Source organism: Sphaerodactylus townsendi, linkage group LG02 (genome assembly GCF_021028975.2).
Source record: "Sphaerodactylus townsendi isolate TG3544 linkage group LG02, MPM_Stown_v2.3, whole genome shotgun sequence".
Taxonomy (NCBI): Eukaryota; Metazoa; Chordata; class Lepidosauria; order Squamata; family Sphaerodactylidae; genus Sphaerodactylus; species Sphaerodactylus townsendi.
The window spans coordinates 43,473,660-43,497,562 of record NC_059426.1 but is presented as its reverse complement, the minus strand read 5'-3'; the positions used below and the strand labels follow the sequence as shown (position 1 = coordinate 43,497,562).

Genomic DNA, 23,903 nt, shown 5'->3' with positions numbered 1-23,903 from the left:
CATAGATGGTTTAATAAGGAGAATTAGGAGTATGGCCAAGCAGTTGGAGCAGTACTTTTGTGCCTTTTCACAGTCCATCAATACCTGATTCTGGCATGCACCCAGTAGTTTCTCCCAACAGAGCAGTCCATACCTCGGAGAATAAGAGAAAAGAGAAGCAAAACCTAAACGTGTGTGTGTGGGTGTGGGTGTGTGTGCTTGTGTGTGTGTGCTTGTGTGTATGGAAGCAAGCAGTTGAGTCAGCCCATGTTCAGAGTGATATGTGAAAACTGGCTGTGTGCACTTTGATATTGGGAAGTGACTGTTACAAGAGTCAAGCACAGTAGCAAAGCAACGGTTGACTTCAGCAGGCTGTTTAGCAGGAGATGGGATCAAGTCTGGCAAAGTTAGACTTAACTGTTCTGGTTGGAGTAGGGACAAGACACCGTTCCAACTCTCCAAAGCCAATCAGAGAAGATGAAGAAGAGTAGTTTGGATTTGTACCCCACCTTTCTCTCCTGTAAGGAAACTCAATGTGGCTTACGAGCTTCTTTCCCTTCCTCTCCCCACAACAGACACTGAGAGGTAGGTGGGGGCTGAGAGAGTTCCGAAGAACTGTGACTAGCCCAAGTCACCCATCAGGAATGTAGGAGTGCGAAAACACATCTAGTTCCCCAGATAAGCCTCTGCCACTCATGTGGAGGAGTGGGGAATCAAACCTGGTTCTCAGATTAGAATCCACCTGCTCTTAACCACTACACCACACCAGCTGGAGCCCTGAAAGAGGCTTGATAGGTTTGTTTGAATGAGAGCTAGTTCAAAGAAATCTTTGGGAAAAAAGGCCGCTGCTGCCTTGATTACATCAAAATGTACATTGTAATAGCCATGGTTTGTAGTGTTCTAGCAGCACAAGCAAAATTTTAATCCCCCCCAAAGGTGAGTAGTATGCCTTTTAAAAGTCTTTAATGGTTTGAATCCTACAGTTCAGTAAAAAGAGTTGGTTTTTATATCCTGCTTTTCTCTATTGTAAGGAGTCTCATAAGTGGAGTACAATCACCTGCCCTTCCCCTGCCCACAACAGACACCTTGTGAGGCAGGTGGGACTGGAAGGGTTCTGAGAGAACTGTGATTAGGCCAAGGTCACCTAGTAGATTTCATGTGCAGGAGTGGGGTCTCGAACCTCGTTCTCAAAATTAGGGTCTGCCATTCTTTATCACTACACTACACTGGAAGGAGTTTATGTAACATCTTCCCTGCTTTCCTCAGAAACCTGAAAAAGTAACTGTTGATTAAGGGTCCCTCTGGGCAAAGTTCTGGGTAGCATTTGAGATTCATGTGTTGATGGGAAGTTGACTGTTGTAGGCTGTTAGGAGAAGGAGAAAATGCAACTGTAGGGCTCAATGATTTAGATTAGTTTTAAAATGTGAATAGTGTGCTTTTCAAATGTATGCAGTTTGAAGTAGACCTTTATTCACTTAGGAGAACTTTGTCTTGCCTTTCTACAAAGACAAACTCAGGGAAGCTTATTTAGGGTTGAAACGATAAAAACCAATATGCAAAATGCACATATAAAAATCTAAAAGCATTTGGTACTCGGAATAAATAATAGATACAAGACAGCGGGTTAAAATCTAACATGAGTAGATTAGATATCAATACAAGGTGTAAAGGATAGTCTAATATTAGGAATATATTATCGTCCCCCTGACCAAAATGCACAAGAGGATTCTGAGATGGAAAAAGAAATTAGAAAGGCCAACAAAAGCAAAAACGTAGTGGTATTGGGTGATTTCAACTATCTCCACTGGAAAAATGCATGTTCAGGTCATAGTAAGGAGAGAGCATTCCTGGATATACTAAATGACTGTGGCTTAGAGCAGATGGTTGTTGAACCAACCAGGGGAAAGGTGATACGGGAAGTCAGTATTGTTGAGCCGATAGGGAACAGCGACCACAATGCTGTCAGAGTCAGTATCTCAGCATGCAAGCAGATGACAACTGCTAATGTAGTTGCATTCGCCTTCAGAAGCTGAACGAATTCTTTGCATCTGTCTTCATCCAAGAGGAGGTGAGGAAAATTCCTGCACCTGAACCAAGCTTCTTAAGGAGGTGAATCCGAGGAGCTAGTGAAGATGGTGGTAGACAAGGAAGAAGTTCTGGCAGCCATTGATAAACTAAATGCTACCAAATCCCCTGGCCCAGATTGCATTCACCCAAGAGTGGTGCGACCGCACTTGGAGTACTGTGTTCAGTTCTGGTCGCCACATCTCAAAAAGGATATAGAAGATATAGAAAAAGTGCAGAGAAGGGCAACAAGGATGATTGAGGGATTGAAGCACCTTCCTTTTGAGGAGATGCTGCAGTGTTTGGGACTCTTTAATTTGGAGAGGAGACGTTTGAGGGGGGGATATGATTGAAGTCTATAAAATTATGCATGGAGTCGAAAATGTTGACAGAGAAATTTTTCTCTCTTTCTCACAATACTAGAACCAAGGGACATACATTGAAAATGCTGGGGGGCGGGGGGGGGGGGGGAGGACTAATAAAAGGAAACATTTCTTCACACAATGTGTGATTGGTGTTTGGAATATGCTGCCACAGGAGGTGGTGATGGCCACTAACCTGGACAGCTTTAAAATGGGCTTGGACAGATTTAGGGAGAAGTCGATCTATGGCTACCAATCTTGATCCTCCTTGGTCTCAGATTGCAAATGCCTTAGCAGACCAGGTGCTCTGGAGCAGCAGAAGGCCATTGCTTTCACATCCTGCACGTGAGCTCCCAAAGGCACCTGGTGGGCCACTGCGAGTAGCAGAGTGCTGGACTAGATGGAATCTGGTCTGATCCAGCAGGCTATTTCTTATGTTCTTATGTATAAAAACTGCAGAGGTTCTTGAAACCAAAGGGGCTCAGAGAAGCACAATTAAAGTACCTAAACTCTGAATTAAGGAAGCATGAAATATAACAGCATTCTCACATAAAGAGCATATTCACAGTAACATTAAAACCATTTATTACCACCACTCAAGTCCATATCAATTAAAATATAAAAAGATCTTCCAGGTACGCTTTAAGATTTTGCCGGAAGGGCTAACAAAGAGATGGATAATAGCAGCTGTATGGGGAATAAAGTCATCAGTTTTTTAGACTTGGTGGTCTTTGGTCTGATTATTGATTAAACCTGGTTACATTTTTCATGTTCTCTTTTAGCTCAGAAGCTTTTAAAAACTTTGTGATTTGTTTAGAGATGCATGCAAAACCATCAGGTTCCAACTGTGAAAACTTAGCAGTAGTTTCATGGCAGTAATGTTCGTTTCTTTATGAAGGTGAAAAATCTCTGAAGTTTATCCTGTTATGTTAACTATTTCTAAATTGAGCAGAAAGATGGTTCCAATCTTTTAAATATTTTTTCTGAACATATTTTATGATGACATTTTAATTTGTTTATTTGAACCTGTAAATGGTACTTGTTTGAACCTGCATATCATAGTTCATAGCTTTCATCTGTTACTTTGTGGCTTTCCTGTTTATGTTTTTTCATTACTATGATCCCATTGAGGATTTGATGTTTTGCATCTGCTGACATCACTTTTCTTCTTTCCATTCAATTTTTTGGTCCCACCTTTATATTCCTTGTGTTTGAATAACAACTAATCATGACTGATCTGGTGGTGATCACATGACCTCACCATGTGTCGGAACTCTCCACATTATCAATAAATACAGATTATGTACCTTTCACAAGGACAAGGTAGTCCTGAGAACAGATCCAGCATTGCAAACAAAAATCTATGCTAGTTTTCATCAGTTCCAGGAAATCTGTTTGCCCTTATTCTGTCCAATTCCCAAACTTCCCAAGGAGTTCTTATGGCATTTCTGAGATGTAAGGAGAGCTATTCTGCAAGATGGAATCTATGTTCATATCCATAACACCACCAAATTTTGAAAAATCAGTGTGTAGCAATGCTGTCAGCAAATGCCTTAAATTGTGCATCATAGAGGTACCGTATATACTCGTGTATAAGTCGACCCGAATATAAGTCGAGGCACCTAATTTTACCACAAAAAACTGGGAAAACTTATTGACTCACATATAAGTCTAAGGTGGGAAATGCAGCAGCTACTGGTAAATTTTAAAAATAAAAATAGATACGGTCGGGCGCTATTTGGGGGTCTCTGCCACTGACCCCCCATCTCACCAATCCCAAGGTCTCTGCCACCGACCTCTCCATCCTGCAGCTTGTCCAGCTCACCCAGGTTGACTGGCTGTCACCCGCCAAGAGCCAGGGACCAGCCACCACCAAGAAGAAGGCAGAGGCAGAGAAAGCAGCTGAAAGGGGGAAGGCAGAGGAGAGCAAAGCAGAGAAGGAGGCTGAGAAAGTGGCTGAAAGGGGGAAGGCAGAGAAGGCGGCAGAGGAGAGCGAAGCAGAGAAGGAGGCTGAGAAAGCTGCTGAAAGAATGGAGACAGAGAAGAAGGCAGAGGAGAGCGAAGCTGAGGCAGAGAAAGCGGCCGAAAGGGGGAAGGCAGAGAAGGCTGGAGAGAGCAAAACAGAGAAGAAGGCTGAGAAAGCGGCTGAAAGGGGGGAGGCAGAGAAGAAGGCAGAGGAGAACGAAGCACAGAAGGAGGCTGAGAAAACGGCTGAAAGGGGGGGAGGCAGAGAAGAAGGCAGGAAAGAGCGAAGACGGGAGGAGGGAACGCCACACAAAAATTAAGTGGGACCCTCACTTGCGTATAAGTCGGGGGGGGGGCTTTTTAGTACAAAAAATGTGCTGAAAAAGTAGACTTATACGCGAGTATATAAGGTACATTACTCCTGGAAGATAGAACTCCCTCTTGACATAGCAGTTCAGTAAGGGGAGCCGCAGCCAATGCAGCATTCTCCAAAAATGTGTCAATAGAAGAGGTGTGCAATCTGCAAACCTGCCACATGGTCCACTGTGGCAACATGTGTTGGAGCCAATAGTATAACGTTGAAGCTGGTCAGCTCAGTTTGATCCTGATTTCAGCAAGGCTTGGGCCAAGTTTTAAACTGCAGATTTGAAGCCTGCAGTTTAAAGCTGGACTGGGGCCAACTGAAGGCTATATTAAATGTGCTTGTGCCACTCCTGAACTCCACATGGAGTTCAGGGGGCGGTGCCAGCCCTGGTGGTCCTGCTCCTGAACTCCACTTGGAGTTTGGAGGCAGGGCTAGTTCCACTGATCTGCGTTCAACTACTCCCCTGCCCCAAACTCCATGGGGAGTTCAGTGGTGGGGCACAGTTGCGAGGATGTGTGACACAGCTCTGGGGGCAGGGGGAGCAGCACCCAGGATGAGTCTCAGGCACGATTTTACTCAACTACACCCCTGCAGAAACTGTTCACATCACTGCCCATGAAACTTTAGCAAATATACTGCTTATATCTCTTGTTCCCCCAAGACTCCATATTTTGAATATAATCTTTAGAACCCCCTGGTTACCAGTATTCTTATTAGAAAGATTCTAATGTGTTGATGAATATCCAGAGTACTGAGCCCTATACCTTAACATCACGCATGCTTTGTAAGTATAGATACCCTGTGGTGATGATGGAAAGTGCTGCCAAGTTGCAACTAACTGATGATGACCCTGTAGGGTTTTCAAGAGAAGAGACATTCAGAGGGGCTTTGTCATTGCCTGCCTCTGTGGAACAACCTTGGACTTCCTTGGTGATTTTCTTTCCAAATACAAATCAGGGCTGACTCTGCTCACCTTCCAAGATCTGATGAAATTAGGGTAGCCTGGCCCGGCCCATCTATGTCAGGGCTCATGCAGCCTTCAACAATGTATATTTATGTTTACGAGGATCTTGTGTAGAAATTGCACTCTTTTTCCGTGAGAGAAGGTCATTAGAATTGTATTCAGTATGTAAATCTGTGGGTGGACTGGTAATTTATTTGGAGGTATGTGTGTCTGTTTTATGCTTGGAAATGACAATACAAATTTGATCAAAAAGTCAGAGTACATATTTAAACTGTTAAGAGTGCTCATTCAGTCAGTGACAGACACATTTGCTAATTTATTCCAGTGTTCTCTGTTGCAAGCATGTACAGTTTACATTGTAAAGTACAAAAAGGAGACCCTGTCAGACATTCATTTAGACCGATATGAATCTTCCCTTAACGTTTCTTTTCCATCATGAAAGGAAACAATGGTGCAAATGCAGCAAACATACCTGCTGCTGTAGTGTGTGAACTGATCCTGAGAATGTGGAGTGAAAGTAAGAATGTTGGATTTGACTTGAAGAAAAAAAAGAGGATGGCGGAGACAAAAGAAAGAGGTTGGCGCAAAAGATGAATTATTAAATGATCAAGGCCTGAAAGATTGCAGAAAATTGTGAATATTATCTTAGTTACAAGACCTGTCTTTAGGTGAAAAATAGAGGAACAGGAAATGAGACAGACGGGTGGGGGAAGCTGAAAGATTATAAGGAGTCTGAGAAGTCAATTAAATGTTCAACATAGAAGAGATTGATGATTGAATGCTCTCTAATAAGGTTCTTTTTTATGCTTATCAAGGAAGAGTTAAAATTTATCCGTGTTAAGATTAAGTAAACATGATCCAATAATCAGAAAACATCAATTTACTTATAAGGCCTATGTCAACCGAGGCTACATAAAAACTAATTTATGTATTTATTTTATTATATTTGTACTCCACCCAATTCCTGACCAAGGCCAGGCTATAAATCAGTTAACTAAATGGAATTTTTGACTAGTAAAGTCTGTGCTTGCTGACTTCAATATCTCTGATTTAACTGTGTAACAAATATGTTGCATGTTTCAGTTGAGTTAAAAAAAAGTGATTATTTTAACCTTCTAAGACTCTTTGGGTAGTTGAATATGTTGGAAATGGTTTGAACAATGACTGTTCTGTGCCCTGTTTTAAAAATCAAAACATAGACACACTTGCCTGTTGACCAGTTTATATGTGCAACAAAATTATGGTTCTGTTGCATTTTTCCGTGGAGTTCTAATGGTTCCTAATGATTGTATGTTGCAGTTTGCAGAGTCTCAAATGACAGGAGAGATGAAGTGAATGTTTTATTTTCCTTTCATTGTCCTTAAAAGGTTAAGTGATGACATGTCTTTATAACACCTTAAGCACTAACAACCCTATCTAGCGTTATTCCAGTCTAAGCCCATTGAAATGAATGTACTGAGACTCCTTAGCATTATTATACTGTAAATCTATTCACAGTAGGTTTATAAAGTGTGAATGTGAGAGGAAGAGAGAATGTATTGTAATATTGAGAAGTCAATTATGTACTTTTGCCCTCTTGAACAAAGTACAGAAAGTCTCATGTTCTGCAGTATAAACATTTTGAATAATAAAACTTTTATCTAACAGCAAGATGGTCACAGAACAACATAAAAATCAGTTGTGCAATAACACTGGCGCCACATCATCTCTAAATTAGGCACAAGAGTTCAGTTGTGAACCATGCATATGCTTTTTTAAATGGTTTCATAAATATTGTGCCTTGAAAGCATTTTAGCAATAGCATTATTTATCTGTCTTCTGTATTTTCCAAGTGATTAGGTCCATGTTGCTAAACTTAAAATGGGATCATTCTTGTACTTTTCAGCATCTGTTTGTGATCCTTGCCTGCCTGCATCAGTACTAGAACTCTGCACTGAATGGCAAAGATGGCATATGAGAAATGTCATGTATCCCATGTTCTGAGCAGCAAAAGTGTTTTGCAGCTTTATTCAGTTATTTAATTTTAACTTGTTTTAATCTTGTGCAGGTGCCATACTAGGCAGATCAGAGACGCAGGAGTGCATTTTCTACAATGGTAGCTGGGAAAAGGACAAAACAAATCGAAGTGGCATCGAACCTTGCTATGGTGATAAAGATAAAAGACGACACTGCTTTGCAACCTGGAAGAATATTTCTGGATCCATTGAAATTGTGAAGCAGGGCTGCTGGCTGGATGATGTTAACTGTTACGACAGGCAAGTGGATTTCTATTACTTTTGCATGTTTTGTTTTGAGCACCATGAATATTTTTTTTAAGTGAAGCTTGATGAGGAATCATTCCTATATCACAGTTTAGTGTGGTGGTCCTGTTAAGTCCTGTGAACTAATCGCATTGTGATGCCTCTGTGCTTCTAGATGAGATGATTTTTGTCCCTAGAATAGAGCTCCTTTTTTCAGAAGAAACTACTTGCATTCTGAAATTTTGGTTTTTAATGAAAAAATTAATGAAAATTCATCATTCTACTTTTGTAGTATATTTTATATTTAATTTTTTAACAAAATCCTTATCCCTTTTCACGAGCCCAAGTTCTCCTTCTATGTTGCTAAAGCAAATTTGTGCCATTTTAAATTGAAGATGAATAATTGGTTTTCATCCCTTTCAGAAGTGACTGTGTAGAAAAAAAGGACAGTCCAGATGTGTTTTTCTGCTGCTGTGAAGGCAACATGTGCAATGAACGGTTTTTCTACTTTCCAGAGATGGAGGTTACACAACGTAAGTTGTTTTAGTTTTATAAGAACTTATTAACCAAATTGCAGTTTTTTGTGTTATTGGAAAAGAGAACCTTCTCTTTTGAAGAAAAATGACCTGTTAGTTGTGAGAGCGCTCCTCCACACTTTAGGTAGGGATTAGGTTGCAGTTTTCATCTCCACCCCTAGAGGCTGCACTCCTCTTTCAGTGTTTTCCTCCTTCACAAGAGCATGGAATTTAGAGAGATCCATACGATCTAATTTAAAAGAGCTCTTAGGTTGATATTTTTCCTTGTGTCTGTTTTGCTAATTTTACTAGCTTTTTCATTACCCACATTTTCATCTCTTCAGACTATTTATCCATCAAAAATACTCTTCATTTCTACCCTTTCTGACTCTACTCCACTGCTTATTAGTGTCAGATTTCCCGTTCAGACAATAAATCACTTGATTGGTTCAAGGCTTTTATTGAAGACATATCAGGTACGTAGAAAGAGAGTTCTGGCGAACACCGCACCAAACTCTTGATAATATGAGTGCAAGATCCCCACCCCCACATGAGAAGCAAACAGCTCACATTGTCCAACCTGGAGTCTTCTCTCTGTCGCAGAACTCCAAGGCCACAGCCAGAAACAGTACCAGCAAAAGTGAAAGCGATTCCCTCCCCCCCCACGGCTCCATCATGCCTATTAGGCATCAGTTGATGGGATGATATGGCACCGCCCAGAGCCCTTTGGGGATGGGGCAGTATAAAAGTCTAATAAAATAAAATAATAAATAATAAATGGTTCCAGTGCATTATTCAAAGAGAAACTTCACTCTGGTTCCCAAGATCTGACACAGGAGGGTCTTCCAAATTTTCATGGCTGCTTGCTTCAGAGGGGCAGAGTTCAATTATGGAGCGGCAGACTACAGGTCTTACTTGCTCAAAATCAGAACAGCAACATAGCTTTGGGTGTCAAAATGCCACCCCAGCGTAGTAGCTCCAGGAGAGGACCCCCCATTGGTTGAGGAAGCTGGAGGATGTTCAAGCAGGAGCAAGAAGTCTCCAGTTTTTCCCCTCTGTGTGTGTATAAGGAAGAGGAATGACCCCAATTTCAGTGATTTCTGTTGCAAGAGTGGCTAAAACAGTAGGAAGATGGGGAAATGGACATTAAAGTCCATGCAGAGCAAATTGTAAAACAAAACAGATCATCAGAGGCAACACAGAGCATCAGGGGCAACACATTCTACCAGATTATTCCCTCTCCCCAAGAAATAACTTCCCCCACAGGTACAAGCCATGCCCAGCACTTTCCAGCATTTGGCTTTTTGACAGACCTTTAAATAATCCAGAGGAAGTGGATCACTTTCTTGAAACAGAGGACTCAGACCTGAATTCTAACGGAGAGGAGCAGGGAATATCCAGTGAAAACTTTCCCACGCAGGAACAACCGACAAGATGCCTGTTTTCTACTGGAGGCGGGGAATATCTTGCATGGGTATCTTCTTCACCAATTGCAAGGAGGCAGGAACTACTCAAAATAAACACTTCCTGTCGGGTTAGTCCAGCCTCTAAGCCTCAGTATTCTTTCCTGCCTGCAGGGAGTGCAGGGTTTTTTGCTTGCTCCTTAGGGAACCAGCAGTGTGGTGTTAGTGTGGTGTGTTGTTGACTCTGTCTGTCTGTTTTCACCATCGTTAAAAAATAATAGTTCTAAGGTGAGGTTCAGGACAGATAGGGCAAACTAATTAGGTGAGCGTAGGAGTTTTTAAAAAAGCTTCCCGCCTCTTCGTGCGAGGACTGCCTCCATCATGGCGACGGGATCCTTCACCCCGCCTCGAGGAAGCTTCGCACGACAGCAGCGCCGAGGGAGACTTCATGGCGACGGCCAGGGAGCACTCCTCAGTGCAGCGCCCAGCCGCCCACAGTAACAAGGCGCCAGCCGGAGATGCCTCCGTCTAAGAAGGCAAGAAAAGCCTCCGGCTGCAAAAGGCACCGGCAAGAGGCCCGGGCGGCGTGGAGCGCACCCCGCTCCCAAAGCGGGCCCGTGGCGTAGATCGGCTGCAGGGAGCCAGGCGCCTTCGAGAGGCGTTGCCAGTCATGAGCGGCTCCTCGACCCGGGTTCCTCTACCCCATGTGGGATTCGGAGTCCCCGCCGGGTCCCACCCCTCCCCCCCAATGTAAGGCGAAGACATCTCCGGGCTGGCTGGCGGGATGCCGATGGTAGGCAAGAGTCCCGAGGGCCCCTGGAAGGGAGAGGAATGCGCAGCTGGCACCAGCCAACAGCCAGACCGCCCTGCGGCCGGAGGCCATTGCAGCCTGGCAGAACGCCCCTCCAGAAGCGTTCGCGCGCTTCATGAGAGCAGAAATGCGAGTAGGGCCCTAGAGGCCAGAGAGAGAAACGCCCGAGTGCCGTTCGGGCTCGAAAACAAGCGGCTGGCCCCTCCTCCCTAGCCGGATGCTGGGGAAAAGAGCACGTTATAGAAGCCCCTTGGAATTTCGAGGAAGAAGACTCCTCAGATGGGGAGAAGAACAGGCGGGGAAAGGTTTTCACGAACACAGAGGAGGCTGACCGCCATAGAAGCGAGTAGAACAATCGCGGGAGGCTCTTCAAATTGGAGAGATCTCCAAATGCTCATCTCCAAGAAGTCTATCTCGGCGGCTAGACGCCTCCCATCGCGATCAGGAGGGAGCGGTTGACCCGCACCCACCAATCCAGACTTAGACACTGCCCCAGATAAACCTGTTAAGGGCTTCCCCAAAGGGAAAACAGTCTACTTTCCTCCAGACCAAGAAGGGGAAAAAATACTTCCCAGTCCCAGGAAGTATTTTGTGGGACGCATCAAGAAGGAGTGGCTTAAACCAGCAGCTCATAGAAACACTCCCCTCCTTTAAGAAAACCTATCTATTACCCCAACAGTTCCATAACATGCTTCCGAGGCTCCCTCCAGCCCGATGCCCGGTTGCCAGCCCTCCCTCCATTCAGGGGATCTGGTGGTCAAGGAGGGAGAGGGAAATATCAAGGACTCCCTTGATAGGAGGAGGTCCGAAGCTGCTCTGTAGAAAAATCGCCTGCGAATGGATGGCGGCGGTAATTAAAACATCTGACCCGGCGGCATCCACAGTCTCCAGAACCCAGCATGGAATGGTTAAAGAAGGATCCTGAAAGGCTTCCAGCCCTAGATTCAGCCACCAGGGAGGGAGTAGAGCGAGTACTCACTGCCAGTGCATTTATAGCCCGGCGCCACAGCGTAGATGCCATTGCCCTAATTGCAAGAGCCATGGGCTACGCAGCATGATCGCTAAGAGCGCCAACGCACCTGGCTAAGCCCCTGGCTCATGAAATGCTGGACACGGACCGCTTCCTAAAAGCGTAGTGGCTGCTATACTCTTATTTCCGGAGGAAAGAAACCTATTCGGTAGACAATTAGAAAGAGTGCTAGTTGAAACTAAGGATAAAAAAAGAAGGCCATGCCCAAAATTCGGAATTTGAAACAAAGAGAAAAAATAATCCCAGCCCTCGCACCACCTTTCACTCCAACAGAGTGTTGCCCAGATTCCCAAGGGAAGGGAACAAACAGGGGTGGCAGCAACAAATGTCTCTTTCTTTGGGAACAAAAAAAGCTTTCCGAGAAACAACAGCAAGCAAGGAGAGTACCTTTTTTAAACCAGAGTTTAAAAAACAATGACTATCAAGGGGAAGTCCCAATAGGGGGACGTCTAGGCCAGGTTCAGCGCCAGCCTGGCAGGGGAACACACATAGACAGAGATGGTCCAGTGAAGTGGTTCAGGAGGAGCTACGTGATAGAGTTCCTAAAAATTCCCCAAAACAACAATTCTATCCCTCCCAATCTCAAAGAGTTGGGCCCAAGGCAACAAAGACCGCGCAGGGCAGTAGCTCATCTCATGGCTGTATTCCAGGCAATAGAGCCAGTGCCGGTGCAGGACGGGTTCTCAGGAACCTATTCACACTTTTACAGTCCCAAAGCGTAAGCGGGGACTGCAGAGCAGTGTTGAACCTGAGGATGGTCAACAAATACATTTGGCTACCAAAATATCGCATGGAAACTCTCCGAACCATTTCTCTGGCCCTGCAACACAAATTGAATTTCTGACTTGGGCTAGACTTAAAGAGAAGCTTATTTTACACATAATGGATTCACCCAGCCCACAGAAAATTTCTGAGGGTTCGCAGATGGACCAACTACATTTGCAATACCCGGGCTCTCCCGTTTGGGCTAGCTACAGCCCGAGAACGTTCTCGAAGATACTCCTGGAGTCCCATCGATGCGTCAGACTGAGAGAAGAGGGGATCCCACATCCACCCCTACTTAGACGCAACCTTCTGATCAGATCAAAATCCAGACCACAGAAGGTACGATCCTAGAAGCGTCCACCAGGGTGGCAGGAAGTGTTACAGAGTATATGGGTTCCTAGTCAACCAGGAAAAGAGTTCAGTGCGATCCCCATCACAGAGGTTAGAACATCTGGGGAGCCATCCTGGACACAACCACAGACTCTCTTTTCATTCCTCCAGCAAAAAATTCAAAAGATCCAGCAAGCCGCATCGTCAGCTCTACTCAGCCATGGAGCCAACCATCACTGCTCAAGGCAGCCAGCCTTCTGGGTATGGCATGTTCATCATCTGTAATGGACCTGAACCAGTGGGCACGCTTTCCAACGCTACCGCCCCTACAGCAGTAAACTACTATGCAGATTCCAATGGAACATCATCCAAAAAAACGGGACATGTTCCACAATGCCAGTTCTGGTCCGCCAAGTAAAGCCTGACAGGGTGGTGGCTCATCAAGAGGGAATCTCCAGCAGAACCAGCGGCGCTTCCTACACGAGGAAAAGCGTCTGCAACTGTTCACTGGGATGCCAGCCTCCAAGGCTGGGGGGGCCACCCTCTAACAACTTGATTCATCCAAGGAAGCGGTGGTTGCAAACGGAGAAAAACCTCCCAATCAACGCAGGTGTTAGAAACCAGAGCTACTTTTCCTAGCCCTGACGCACTTCCAAACACAACTACGCTTAGCGGCACATTGTAGTCAGGACCGACCAGCGTAGCCGCCAGCCAAGATGTATATAAACAACCAGGGGGGGGGGTCCAAGTCCCCGCGAACTGCACCAGGAAGTAGTAAAGGATCCTGAGTGTGGGTAGAGGAAAACCTCCTATCCTGGAGGCTCAATACATCAAGGGAAAAGGAGATTAAACAGCCAAGCAGACGTGGCTAAGCAGACAGCTGTAGGTGTTGGAAGGCGAATGGCAACTAAACCCAAGGGAATTCCAAACGGATTTGCAACCAGATTCGGAACACCAGAAATAGACCTCCTGGCATCCCCAGAAAATGCACACAAGTACCAAGGTTCTTTACAAGACACCGCCCACCACCTGTCGGCAGTGGAGCACGGACGCCCTGACAGCTACAGTGGTCGAACCGGACTGCTATCAATGATGTCCCGCCCTTTCCACTGAATTCGGCGTCTGCTGAGAAAAAAAAAATCCAGGTGGAAAAGGCGATAGTCATCCTAGTGTGCGGTCCCTAGGTGGCCAAAGGAGGCCATGGTTCTCCGCGGTGATTGCCCAACAAAATGGTCGCGCAGACGCCACTGACACTAACTCCAACAGTGGACCTGCTGATCCAGGGCCCAATCTGCCATCCGGATCCATCGTGGCTAAACTTGACCGTGTGGCTTGTGAAAGGAGAGGCTTAATAGAGAAAGGCTACTCAATCAAGGTCACAAATACTATTCTCGCGGCGAGAAAAAAGTCCACCATAAATATATACAATACTTCTTGGAGAACGTTCGTACATTGGGCCGTTGCCAAAGAACATATAGACCCGGAAAAAACCCTCCATCAAAGATGTCTTGCGATTTCTTACCAAAGGCTTTTGACTTGGAAGCTTCTGAGGAAGTGCCACGCTAAAACGCCTTCAACTATCAGCACTGTCCCCACTGGCAATGCACGGCTTAGGAAGAGCACCTCAATCGCGAAACCATCCGGACGTTACGAGGTTCCTCAGAGGGGTGACACTTTCCCAACCCCCGGTGGTCCACAGGTTCCCCTCTTGGCGTCTTCATGCTGTCTTAACAGCTTTGACAAAGCCGCCCTTCGAACCCATACAGTCAATTCCCCTGAGATGGGTGCGGATGAAAACGCTGTTCCTGATAGCACTCACTTCGGCCAGGCGAGTGTCGGAACTACAGGCATTGTCTTCCAACAGGAAATTCTGCATGTTCCACTCAGACAAGGTAGTTCTACGGCTAGACCCGACATCTGCCAGCCCAAAGATCCACTCCACATTCCACCTGAAACAGGAGATTGTTTTGCCAAACTTTATGCCCAACCCTAACCATCCCAAAGAAAAATTGTGGCACAACTTAGATGCAAGGGAGAGCCCTCAAGGCTTTCCTAAATCGAGACTCAGAATGGGAAGTAAGACAATCAGAATCACTTATTCATTAACGTAAGCCCACCCAAATTGGGCTTACCTATGTCAAAAGCAGCCATTAGCACTACGTTAAAGGCAACGATCATAGAGGCATTAATACAAGGCACAGAACTTGCCTATTCCCTCAGGAATCACGGCGCATTCAATCAGAAGCGCGGCAGCGAACGCAGCATTCCGGAACAGTGCATCTGTGGAAGAAATCTGTAAAGCCGCCACCTGGTCGTCTGCGTCATCCTTTGTTCGACACTATAAAATCAATTCCTTGGCCGCTTCCGACATAGCTTTCGGAAGAAGGGTCTTGGAGAACATCATTGGGGACTGATGCTACCCACCCCTGTTTTGGGGGACACCGCTCTGGGAGGTCCCATGCAAGATATTCCCCGCCTCCAGTAGAAGGGTCCATTGAATACTTACTGTGAAGGGCCTTTCTACTGGACAGCTAGGGGAATATCTTGGCCCTCCCTGGTCGCTATCAGCCCCCAACGTGAGTTCTTCCTGGGAGAAGTTAGAGTTCCTGCGGAGCAACAGTTTACAGTTGATAGTTTAACAGTTGAAAAGTTCAGGTTGATCTTCCTGTTGTCCATGTCATTATGACTAGCTTTGCCTAGAATGGGATACTGAGGCTTAGAGAGTATTGGACTAACCCGACAGGAAGTGTTTATTTTGAGTAGTTCCTGCCTCCTTGCAATTGGTGAAGAAGATACCCATGCAAGATATTCCCCTAGCCGTCCAGTAGAAAGGCCCTTCACAGTAAGTATTCAATGGACCCTTCTCAAAAGGACCTTGCTGTTAAGTTAACAGTCAGGACCCTGAAAGTTCTTGAGTTATCTGATCCTGTGGAAAATACTCCCCAAGGAACTGCCTTAGCCTTCGAGTGTTCCCCCTAGGACTAAGAATTCTGAACAGATGCTTACTTTTCAGCACTCTTAGAAGAGAAACTAAGTGGAAATGGATTGTCTTTTTGCCCTTAGATTTCATTGTGGCCATGCACAAAAATATATGGCTTTCCTAGCAAGGTACTGATCAGATTCAAATCCTGTAGTTGATGCTTCTGTACTAGGTTTCATTTCATTAGCAGTTGTTTTGAAGAATAGCAGACATTCACAAAAAGATTTCATGCATTGGACAAGTGAGTTATCCTTGTAGAACCAAGAGAACCACTCTTGTCATCAGAGCTTCAGCCACTGCACCAGAGATTCAGAGTATCAGTGCGTAAGATGATGGATGGCTCTTCCACAGTAAGAAGGAGGCGAGCTAAAAGTTAAGTTTCTGTTTTGTGTCAGATACCATTTTGGATACAATGGAATTTTCTTCAAAATAAACCCTGGTGTCTGCTTTGGAAGTGAGATGCAGCTTGTAATTAAGGAACTGGACTGTCGATTCTGCTTGAATGTAATCAAGCATCCTACCTGTTTCTGAGAAGAATACTCTTTGGGAAGAACTGTCACTGAGTTCACAGATGAGAAAAAAGCTGCGTTTAGACAGTCATTCAAAGAAATTTGGGTCTCAGTCTTCTGATATTCAGAGGTATCTATATACTATGAAGACTACAGAATGACCATTGTGTCCTGCATCCAGGATGACCTTTAGATCAAACCATCTGACCAGTAACTCCAGACGATTCTGCAGATCAGCCCAGGAAGGCAAAAATGGCTCCAAGGGGTGTGTCTGTGGGGCAACTGCAGCAATTCAAGCAGGTGTGAATGAACTCACTAACCAATCAGGGTGAAACACAATAGCCATGGATTAGCAGTAGAGCTTTGAAACATTCCTTGAGACAGTCTCCTCCTCTCCTCTGAATCACCTTGCTTGCACAAAACAAAATGCACTAGAGATGCTATAAATCATATTGTAGACATTAAAGCGATAGATCAACTACCATTGCAGGAAACATTCTGAAGGGCCATTCTTAGACATCAGATTTTCCATTCAGAAGTACACAATGTTCAAATTGAAGATCATGGGAACAATAACAGAGAATCAGCCACCACAAGAATTTATGGCACTGGTAGACTTAATGGAGGCCTATTTCCATGTCTTGATCCTTTTATTTCACAGAAGATTCCTCGGCTTCACATTAGAAACCAGTGCTTTCAATTAAAGACCATGCCAATTGGCCTAGCTCTAGTCCCCCCATTAGTTATGAGATTAATGCTGGCTATGTGGTAGATACCTTGCAAACCATGGAATTCATATACACCTTTATCCCAACAGCCTTCTGTTCTGGTCACCTTTCAAAACAAGGCAATCCATGTGATCAGCCAGACAGTGCAATGTATAAGAACATAGTTTTCTCACCAATAGAATAGAGTAAGGTCATTGTCTCATTCCTTGCACTGCTGTAGTTGTCTTGATGGCAGCCACAGCTGCTTTTACCATGGGTGGGATCACACTGAAGAATCTACTGTCTTCCAGAGGTAGCTCTTATTAGAGTCAAAGTGAATGCTTATGTATAACACAGCATGAAGTTACAGAATGTGGCAAGTCATTTTCCCTCTGAGTTTGGAGGACATCTTTCTGGGTAAATCCCATTGACCTGGGAGACAGGAACTAGTTCTTTTGTTTCCTGTGACCAGTGGGAGTTAAACAGAGATCCTCAGTTCTGTTCCTGCCTTAGGGGAGAGAAGTCGTGATTTGCCTGCGCTATGTTTGAATTCCTAGGGCTTAGTTTTTTAATTTTCTTTCCCACATCTTTTTCGATTTTTTTCCTACTCCCTAGTATTATTTTAGTCTGCTCTCGATCTGCTGTGCTTCTTCTTTTCCACCCCTAAGCCTCGGTGGAGGGGAAGTGGGGGAAGGAGAGTGCCAAACCTGCAGGGACATTAGGAAAGGCAGATTTCTTCCAGGGATGTTAGGAAAGGCAGATTTCTTCCAGTGGTCAGTCCTACAGAAAAAGTGTTCCCTCTCCCCTACTTTTTTGAGACTCCACTCAAAGCTGAGTGAGCAAAGCCGAAGGCAAATCAGCAGTTGTCAAGACTTACCAAGATAATGTATGCATCATAGTCGTATGCATCAAAAATTCTCCAAGTCTCTGTGGCAGACGCTCCAGTCATGGCACTTCAGGCGCCAGGCCTGGTGGCCAAAGATGTGGAGGGGCATCTCAGGGACAGAATAGACAAATAGACATATCAGTTTGCCAGGAAAGCGCAGAAGACCATGACCACCAGGACATCTGCCATGACTTCTTTAGTCTCCAGGGCAGCAATCAGCTGGGTGCGTAAACTAATCCAGCTGTTGCCAGAGGGGGATAGAAAATGGAGGGAGCCAACCATCTCCTGAAGGCCGTGTACTTCACAGATGACGTGGCCCCTGACACCATTCCCTTTTCAAGTCAGATCCTGGCAGTCAGTGCAGCTGTTACAGCTACAGTGGCTTAGGGTCTGGCAGGCTGACTTCAGGTCTAAACTATTCATACCTGCCTACCTCTTCAAAGGGGACAAGCTTTTCAGGAAGGTTCTTGGCTGTATTCTAGTAGATACACGGGATAAGACTAAAGCAGTGCCTAAACATGTGAGGAAACAGGACAGAAAGCCGCAATATAGCTCTTCCTTTTGGTTCCAGCATACCCTTCTGAAATTCAAGCAGGAGTTTCGTAAGAACTCCTGAAAACCATCCCTACAAGCCTCCAACAAGTTTCAGTACAATGAGAGAGTCCCTGGAAAATCTGACAGGGCGGACCACAAGGCATGACTGGCTGGAGCACTGGTGGGAGGAAGACTCAGGCAATTCAGGGATGCCTGAGTCCAGCCCAGTGCAGACACTTGGCTCCTGAAAGTTGTGACCCAGGGTTACTCCACTGAATTCCAGTCAACCGTGCCATAATGATTGTTCAGGTTTTTTCTAGCTCACAAGAACAGTCAAGGCTATTTGACACCTTTTGTCAATTGAAGCGAAAGTGGAGGTTCCAGTCCAGGATAGGGGCAGGGGGAGTTACTCCTTTTTCATAGTCCCCAAGAAAAACGGGTCCTGGCGCATGATCCTAGACCTGACGTTTCTGAACTGGTTCATTCGACTGAGACATTTTTGAATGGAGACTTTGCACTCCACAGCAGACTCGTTAAAGATACATATTTTTATCTACCGTATGACTTGAGGTTTCAGTTATTAAAGATTAGGTTTGGAAAAGCTCACATTGTTGCTCACGTTGTTGAGGATGGTGGACTGTCTAAGAAATGGTAGAGGAGGCCACCCTCTAGTGGTAGAGACAGAAATAACTAGGCATTCTAGTCTCAAGGATCCAGGAGAGATTCTATCTGTCAAAGATGCCTTCCTTAACTTCAAGTAGAAGGAACATTCAAGTGAAGTCCTAATATTCTATTCAATTATGCTTACTTGTCTTAACCTTAAGAGAGAGAGCATCTCTAAAAAGATCTTTGCGAATCGGTTTACATTAAAGTCAGTTGGCCAATTTATTGCAGAAAGACTTGTTAGATTTAGAATCTGACAAGAATTGTTGACCACCGAAAGCTACATGCTCGTAGATAGTGCAGGCTTGGCAAGGCCTTGTTCCATCAGTCTTGAGCATCTAGGGAAGCCAATAGATGACAAATGCATTTATGTATCAATCAGTTCATATAAGAACACAGGAATATGGTTTGTTACCCTGAAGTCAGCATTCTGAACTACCTTGCTCATAGTTTTTAGGCAAAAAACAAGCAGCAATTTGTGAAAGTTTTATTTATTTGTTTAATTATATTTAATATGCCACCCCTCCCCCTTTCAGGAGTTTCTAGTTTGGGCACACCATACTGTGGTCGTATAAGGGAGGAAAGAAGGAAAACCCTAAGCTGCATATGAATTGAGTTCCTTTATAACAGTATAATAATTCTAGTGGTTCCACATGTAACTTTGTTCTTTTTCTCTGAAATGAAAACACAAGTTCATAGTGGGTATTTCCGCATCACTGATTTCTTGAGCATTGTTAAAACTTCCCTACTATGATGTTGCTTTAAATCTAGGTGCTACAAGTACTCTTTAATTTTGGAACTGTTTTAAGCACATGTTAAGTGGTTTAAAGGCAACATTTGTGTATTGAAAACTGTTGTAGTCAGAAAAATAGTTAGCTTCTGGAGCTGTCTGACTGGGCTGATTCTATTGGAAAAACGAAAGCTTTCAAGCAAAAATTGTAAAATGTTTAAGGAGCAATGGATTAAAGCAGCATTAAAATCTGATTTGAAATGCAAGTTGAAATCTTTTAAACTTTGATCACTGCTTTTTAATATGTATTTATCCCCCCTCCTCTATTGTAAGAATTGGCTCACATTAGTTTGCTGAGTATTATGTCAGTCAGAATATTAATTACAACTTTATCTCTTGCAGCTACTTCCAATCCTGTCCCGCCGAACCCACCGCTGTTCACTACTTTGCTATATTCTCTGGTGCCTCTGATGGGAATAGCAGCAATTGTACTATTTTCATTTTGGATGTACCGACATCACAAATTAGCATATCCTCCAGTACTTGTACCAACCCAAGTAAGTGGTTATGTCTCAGTTATGTTTGTCTTATACGCTGTTCGTTCTGTAAGGTAAATGACTGAGTTCAGTGTGCTTTTGCATAAATAATCCTTCTCCTGGAGGTGGAGGACATCTTGAATGGGTTTTCCTGTACTCATTTGCAAGGAGGCAGGAGAGACTTTTGTATCACTTCCTCTAGGAGCCTTGGGGGGCATCTTTCCCCAGTTACTTTCCTGCCTCAGCAGGGAGTGCAGGTGTCCTCTATAGGCTCCTATAGGATTTGATTCTAATTATTTCCTTCTCCTTTTTCTTTCTCTTCTGTCCTCCTGACCTCCTTTCAACAGCCTAGCAACTAGGAGCCACTTGAGCACTTTAACTGCGCTCTTCTACGGCTCTGTGAGACAGAGAAAAGGCTTCCTGCCTTTTCCCTCAGGCCCTCGGGCAATTCAAAATGGCAGATCAATCTTTTTCTCTGCCCAGACAGTCCTTCACCCCTTTCCCAGCAGAGGGGACACAGGTATCCAAGGCTGCTCTTTCTTCCACCCGTTTCCGCTCGGATGGCTCCCAGCCATCCCCTGAGCTGGATAAACGGTCTCGACCTAATCCTCCACCGACCGCCCCTGAAGGTGGTAGCGCAACCACCCAACACAAGAAGAGACGGCTTGAAAAAGAACGGAGCCAAGTGCCTCCAAACTGTAAGTTTGGTTCAAGGGGGCCAAAGTTACGGACCCTCAAAGGGGTAGCCCCCATCTCCTGTTAGCTCCCATTGGAAACAATGGGGGCACCCCCTTTGGGGGTCCATACTTTGGTTCCCCTGAACTAAATTTAATCAAACTCGGATAGTATGATCAGGACAGTCTCTGGATGATACCCTGAATGTTTGGTGTCACTAGCTTTAAAAATGTGCCCCCTGCAGGCCAAAATGCAAAAAACACACACAAAAAATCAGACGGACCCAATTTTTTTGGGTATCCTTGTATATCTGAATATGTTATTTGTCTTATTCAGGCATACGGATAATTTTATGCCCGAATCAATCCTAATCTGAATTTTACCAAACTTCTTCCAATTGTTTCCAATGGGAGCTAGCAGGAGCTAGCTAACAGGAGATGGGGGCTACCCCTTTGAGAATCCATAACTGAGGTAGGAAAGTAGGGTATTGACCAAGCCTAGTGAGGATACGCTGTATGGGCTATTAGGCATGAAATTGACAAGAGACTGCGGCAGTAACAATTGTGCTTTACTGCAGGTCTTATTTGGTTGAAAACTGTGTTGTGGGGGAGGTGGGCTAAGTGTTCCTGTTCCTTCAGGTAAGGTTTTTTTGTGTGGGTAGTTCTCAGTGGTAGAAATGGAAGCTGAAACATTTTTTGAATTGCCACATCAATGTAACTGGGCAAAAGAAAAAAAGGAGAATGGCTGTTCTCCTGTGTCACAGATGACATACCACCACCATTAGGAATAACATGTTTTCAGCAGTAGCACATGGAAATAAATGCAACTGAAGAGACAAGGGGGAAATCAATGGGAATGGAAGTGTGCAAAATTGTTTCCCAGAAAATGTTTCCAAGACACAAGGTTTGACCACTGGGAAATCTGTTGTAAGCTCTGCATGAAAAAAGGCCTAGCGTTTTGTTTTTTTTCCCCCCAATTGCTTTAAGTGCAGCTTTCACTTTACTTTCTACAACTGCAGAGTCCTGTTCAAAAGATTCATTTTCCCCCATCCTTTTTCATCCCCACTTAGTCATGCAAATCTATTCTTTACATTATCTTTAAACTCTTCAGGAATTATGTTTAGACTGTATTTTGGCACTGTGCATGTTTTGGTGTGTTTCCATCCTCTTCAGCATCTGTAGTGTAAACTTGAATTATGTTTATGCTGATAGGGTTTTTGTGAAGTCTGACATTCAGTCAGACTTCGTATTGTAGCCCTGGTTGATCGTGCTACATCTTGTCTCACTAATTAGAGCAGTTCCGTTTCTTTTGTGTTTATTTCCCAAGAAAAACGCTTCATAACTTTCTGACTGAAAATACCCTAATCCCGTCCACTTCAGTTCACTCAGTGTGATCTGCCTGTAGGTGGGAGGCTGACCCGTTGCTATCAGATACTCGGATTATCTAAAATATTTTCTAGTTAATTTTAATTTTGAGGAACAAACTAGTCACATGCAATAGCTATTTTACATGAGTTAGCAAAGAATTTCAGGACCTCCGTTCGTAGCTGAAAACCAAGGAAATCCTCTTTGGCTAATATATAATGATTATTGCTTAACTTGAATGAGCAAAGTCATCCTCAGTAGGCTAAGCTTCTTCGAATTCACTATCATAAAGTTCTTGTTCATTAAACTGTTTGCTAGTATGCAAACCAAGTTTAGCGTGACTGAGTTTTTAAAGGTAATTTTAGTGGGAATATTAACAGTAAATAACCCTTGGGCCCTTCATTATAACTTCTTCGGGACTCCTAATTGTTTGGAAATGCAAAGTAGATTGTCAACATAGACTTGTTTCTCAAGGTTTAATGACAGAGGCTTTTGCTACTGCTACCATGGAAAGAGTGACTAGCTTGGGAAATCCCTCCCTCTTGTTGGCAGGGAAGGGGGGAGGACTCCTTTTCCTGCTGAAGACCTATTAAATTCTGTATGTCTTGGGCAGGGAGAGTCTGCATACAACAGGGAAGTGTAAAGAAAATGTATATGCTTGACAAGTCTCACTCTTTTTGTCCATCGAAATAACAGATGGAGTTCACAGCTTACTGCATGTATACTCAATTTTAATCTGTATTGTCCAGAGATTTAATGTTGAGCAACAGCACTTCTGCCCTGTGCAGAAGTTTTCTGAACTTCTTCACTTGAGGCCTTCCTTCAAAAGTAGCGCCATGTTTTAATCCCCCACCTCACCCCAGGATATTAGAATTTCTGTTTATTTATAACTAATAGGGCTGTATCAAAGCTTCAGTTTCTATTAATGGAAGGCGCTTTTGTCAAACACTTTTCTGCATCACATCTTCCTCTGCCAAACACTGAGCTTCCTTAAGTGGTGCCCTGTCCCATAGGCAGGTGCTAGAAAAGGTGTTGTCAGGCATCATGGCACCCATGGGCATCACGTTGGGGACTCTTATATAATGATTTGTCATCAACCCCACACGTGGACCATTTTCTTAATAAATTGCCTTTCCCATTTCTGTGAATTCAGCTTCCAGAGATCATTCCTTCTCAGCTTTTTGATCAGTTGTTCTTGTGCATAATCTGTTTCATGTGGCTCTTCACCTTCCTTTTGCGTTTTTAAAAAATCATTAGCTCTGGACCCATGTATATTACAAACTACTTTCTTTTCCACATAAGATTCCAGATCATTCGTTCTCCTCCTCTTCCCCAGTAATCATGCTCAGCTGATGGATTTCATGTCCTTATGACTAAAAATATGGCTTAAATTTCCTGGAACATTTTTGAGAATAAAAGCATTTCTTGTGGTTCTCTCCACTTTGATTAGCTGAATCGAGGGGGAGGGCATTGTGTTCCAACCTATTAACCCTTCTGCAGTGGCTCACTTAAAACAGGATGCCAGGT

At 44.2% G+C, this 23,903-nt stretch overlaps 1 protein-coding gene across 2 annotated transcripts in view; it reads left to right on the top strand.

Moving 5' to 3' along the window:
- Positions 1-23,903, top strand: part of ACVR2A (activin A receptor type 2A) — an 83,422-nt gene that overhangs the window by 43,952 nt on the left and 15,567 nt on the right. For both annotated transcript variants that reach the window (XM_048485463.1, XM_048485464.1), the window contains exons 2-4: positions 7,746-7,953; positions 8,362-8,471; positions 20,204-20,358. In XM_048485463.1, the coding sequence (XP_048341420.1) occupies positions 7,746-7,953; positions 8,362-8,471; positions 20,204-20,358 (473 nt within the window). The remainder of the gene's footprint in view (positions 1-7,745; positions 7,954-8,361; positions 8,472-20,203; positions 20,359-23,903) is intronic.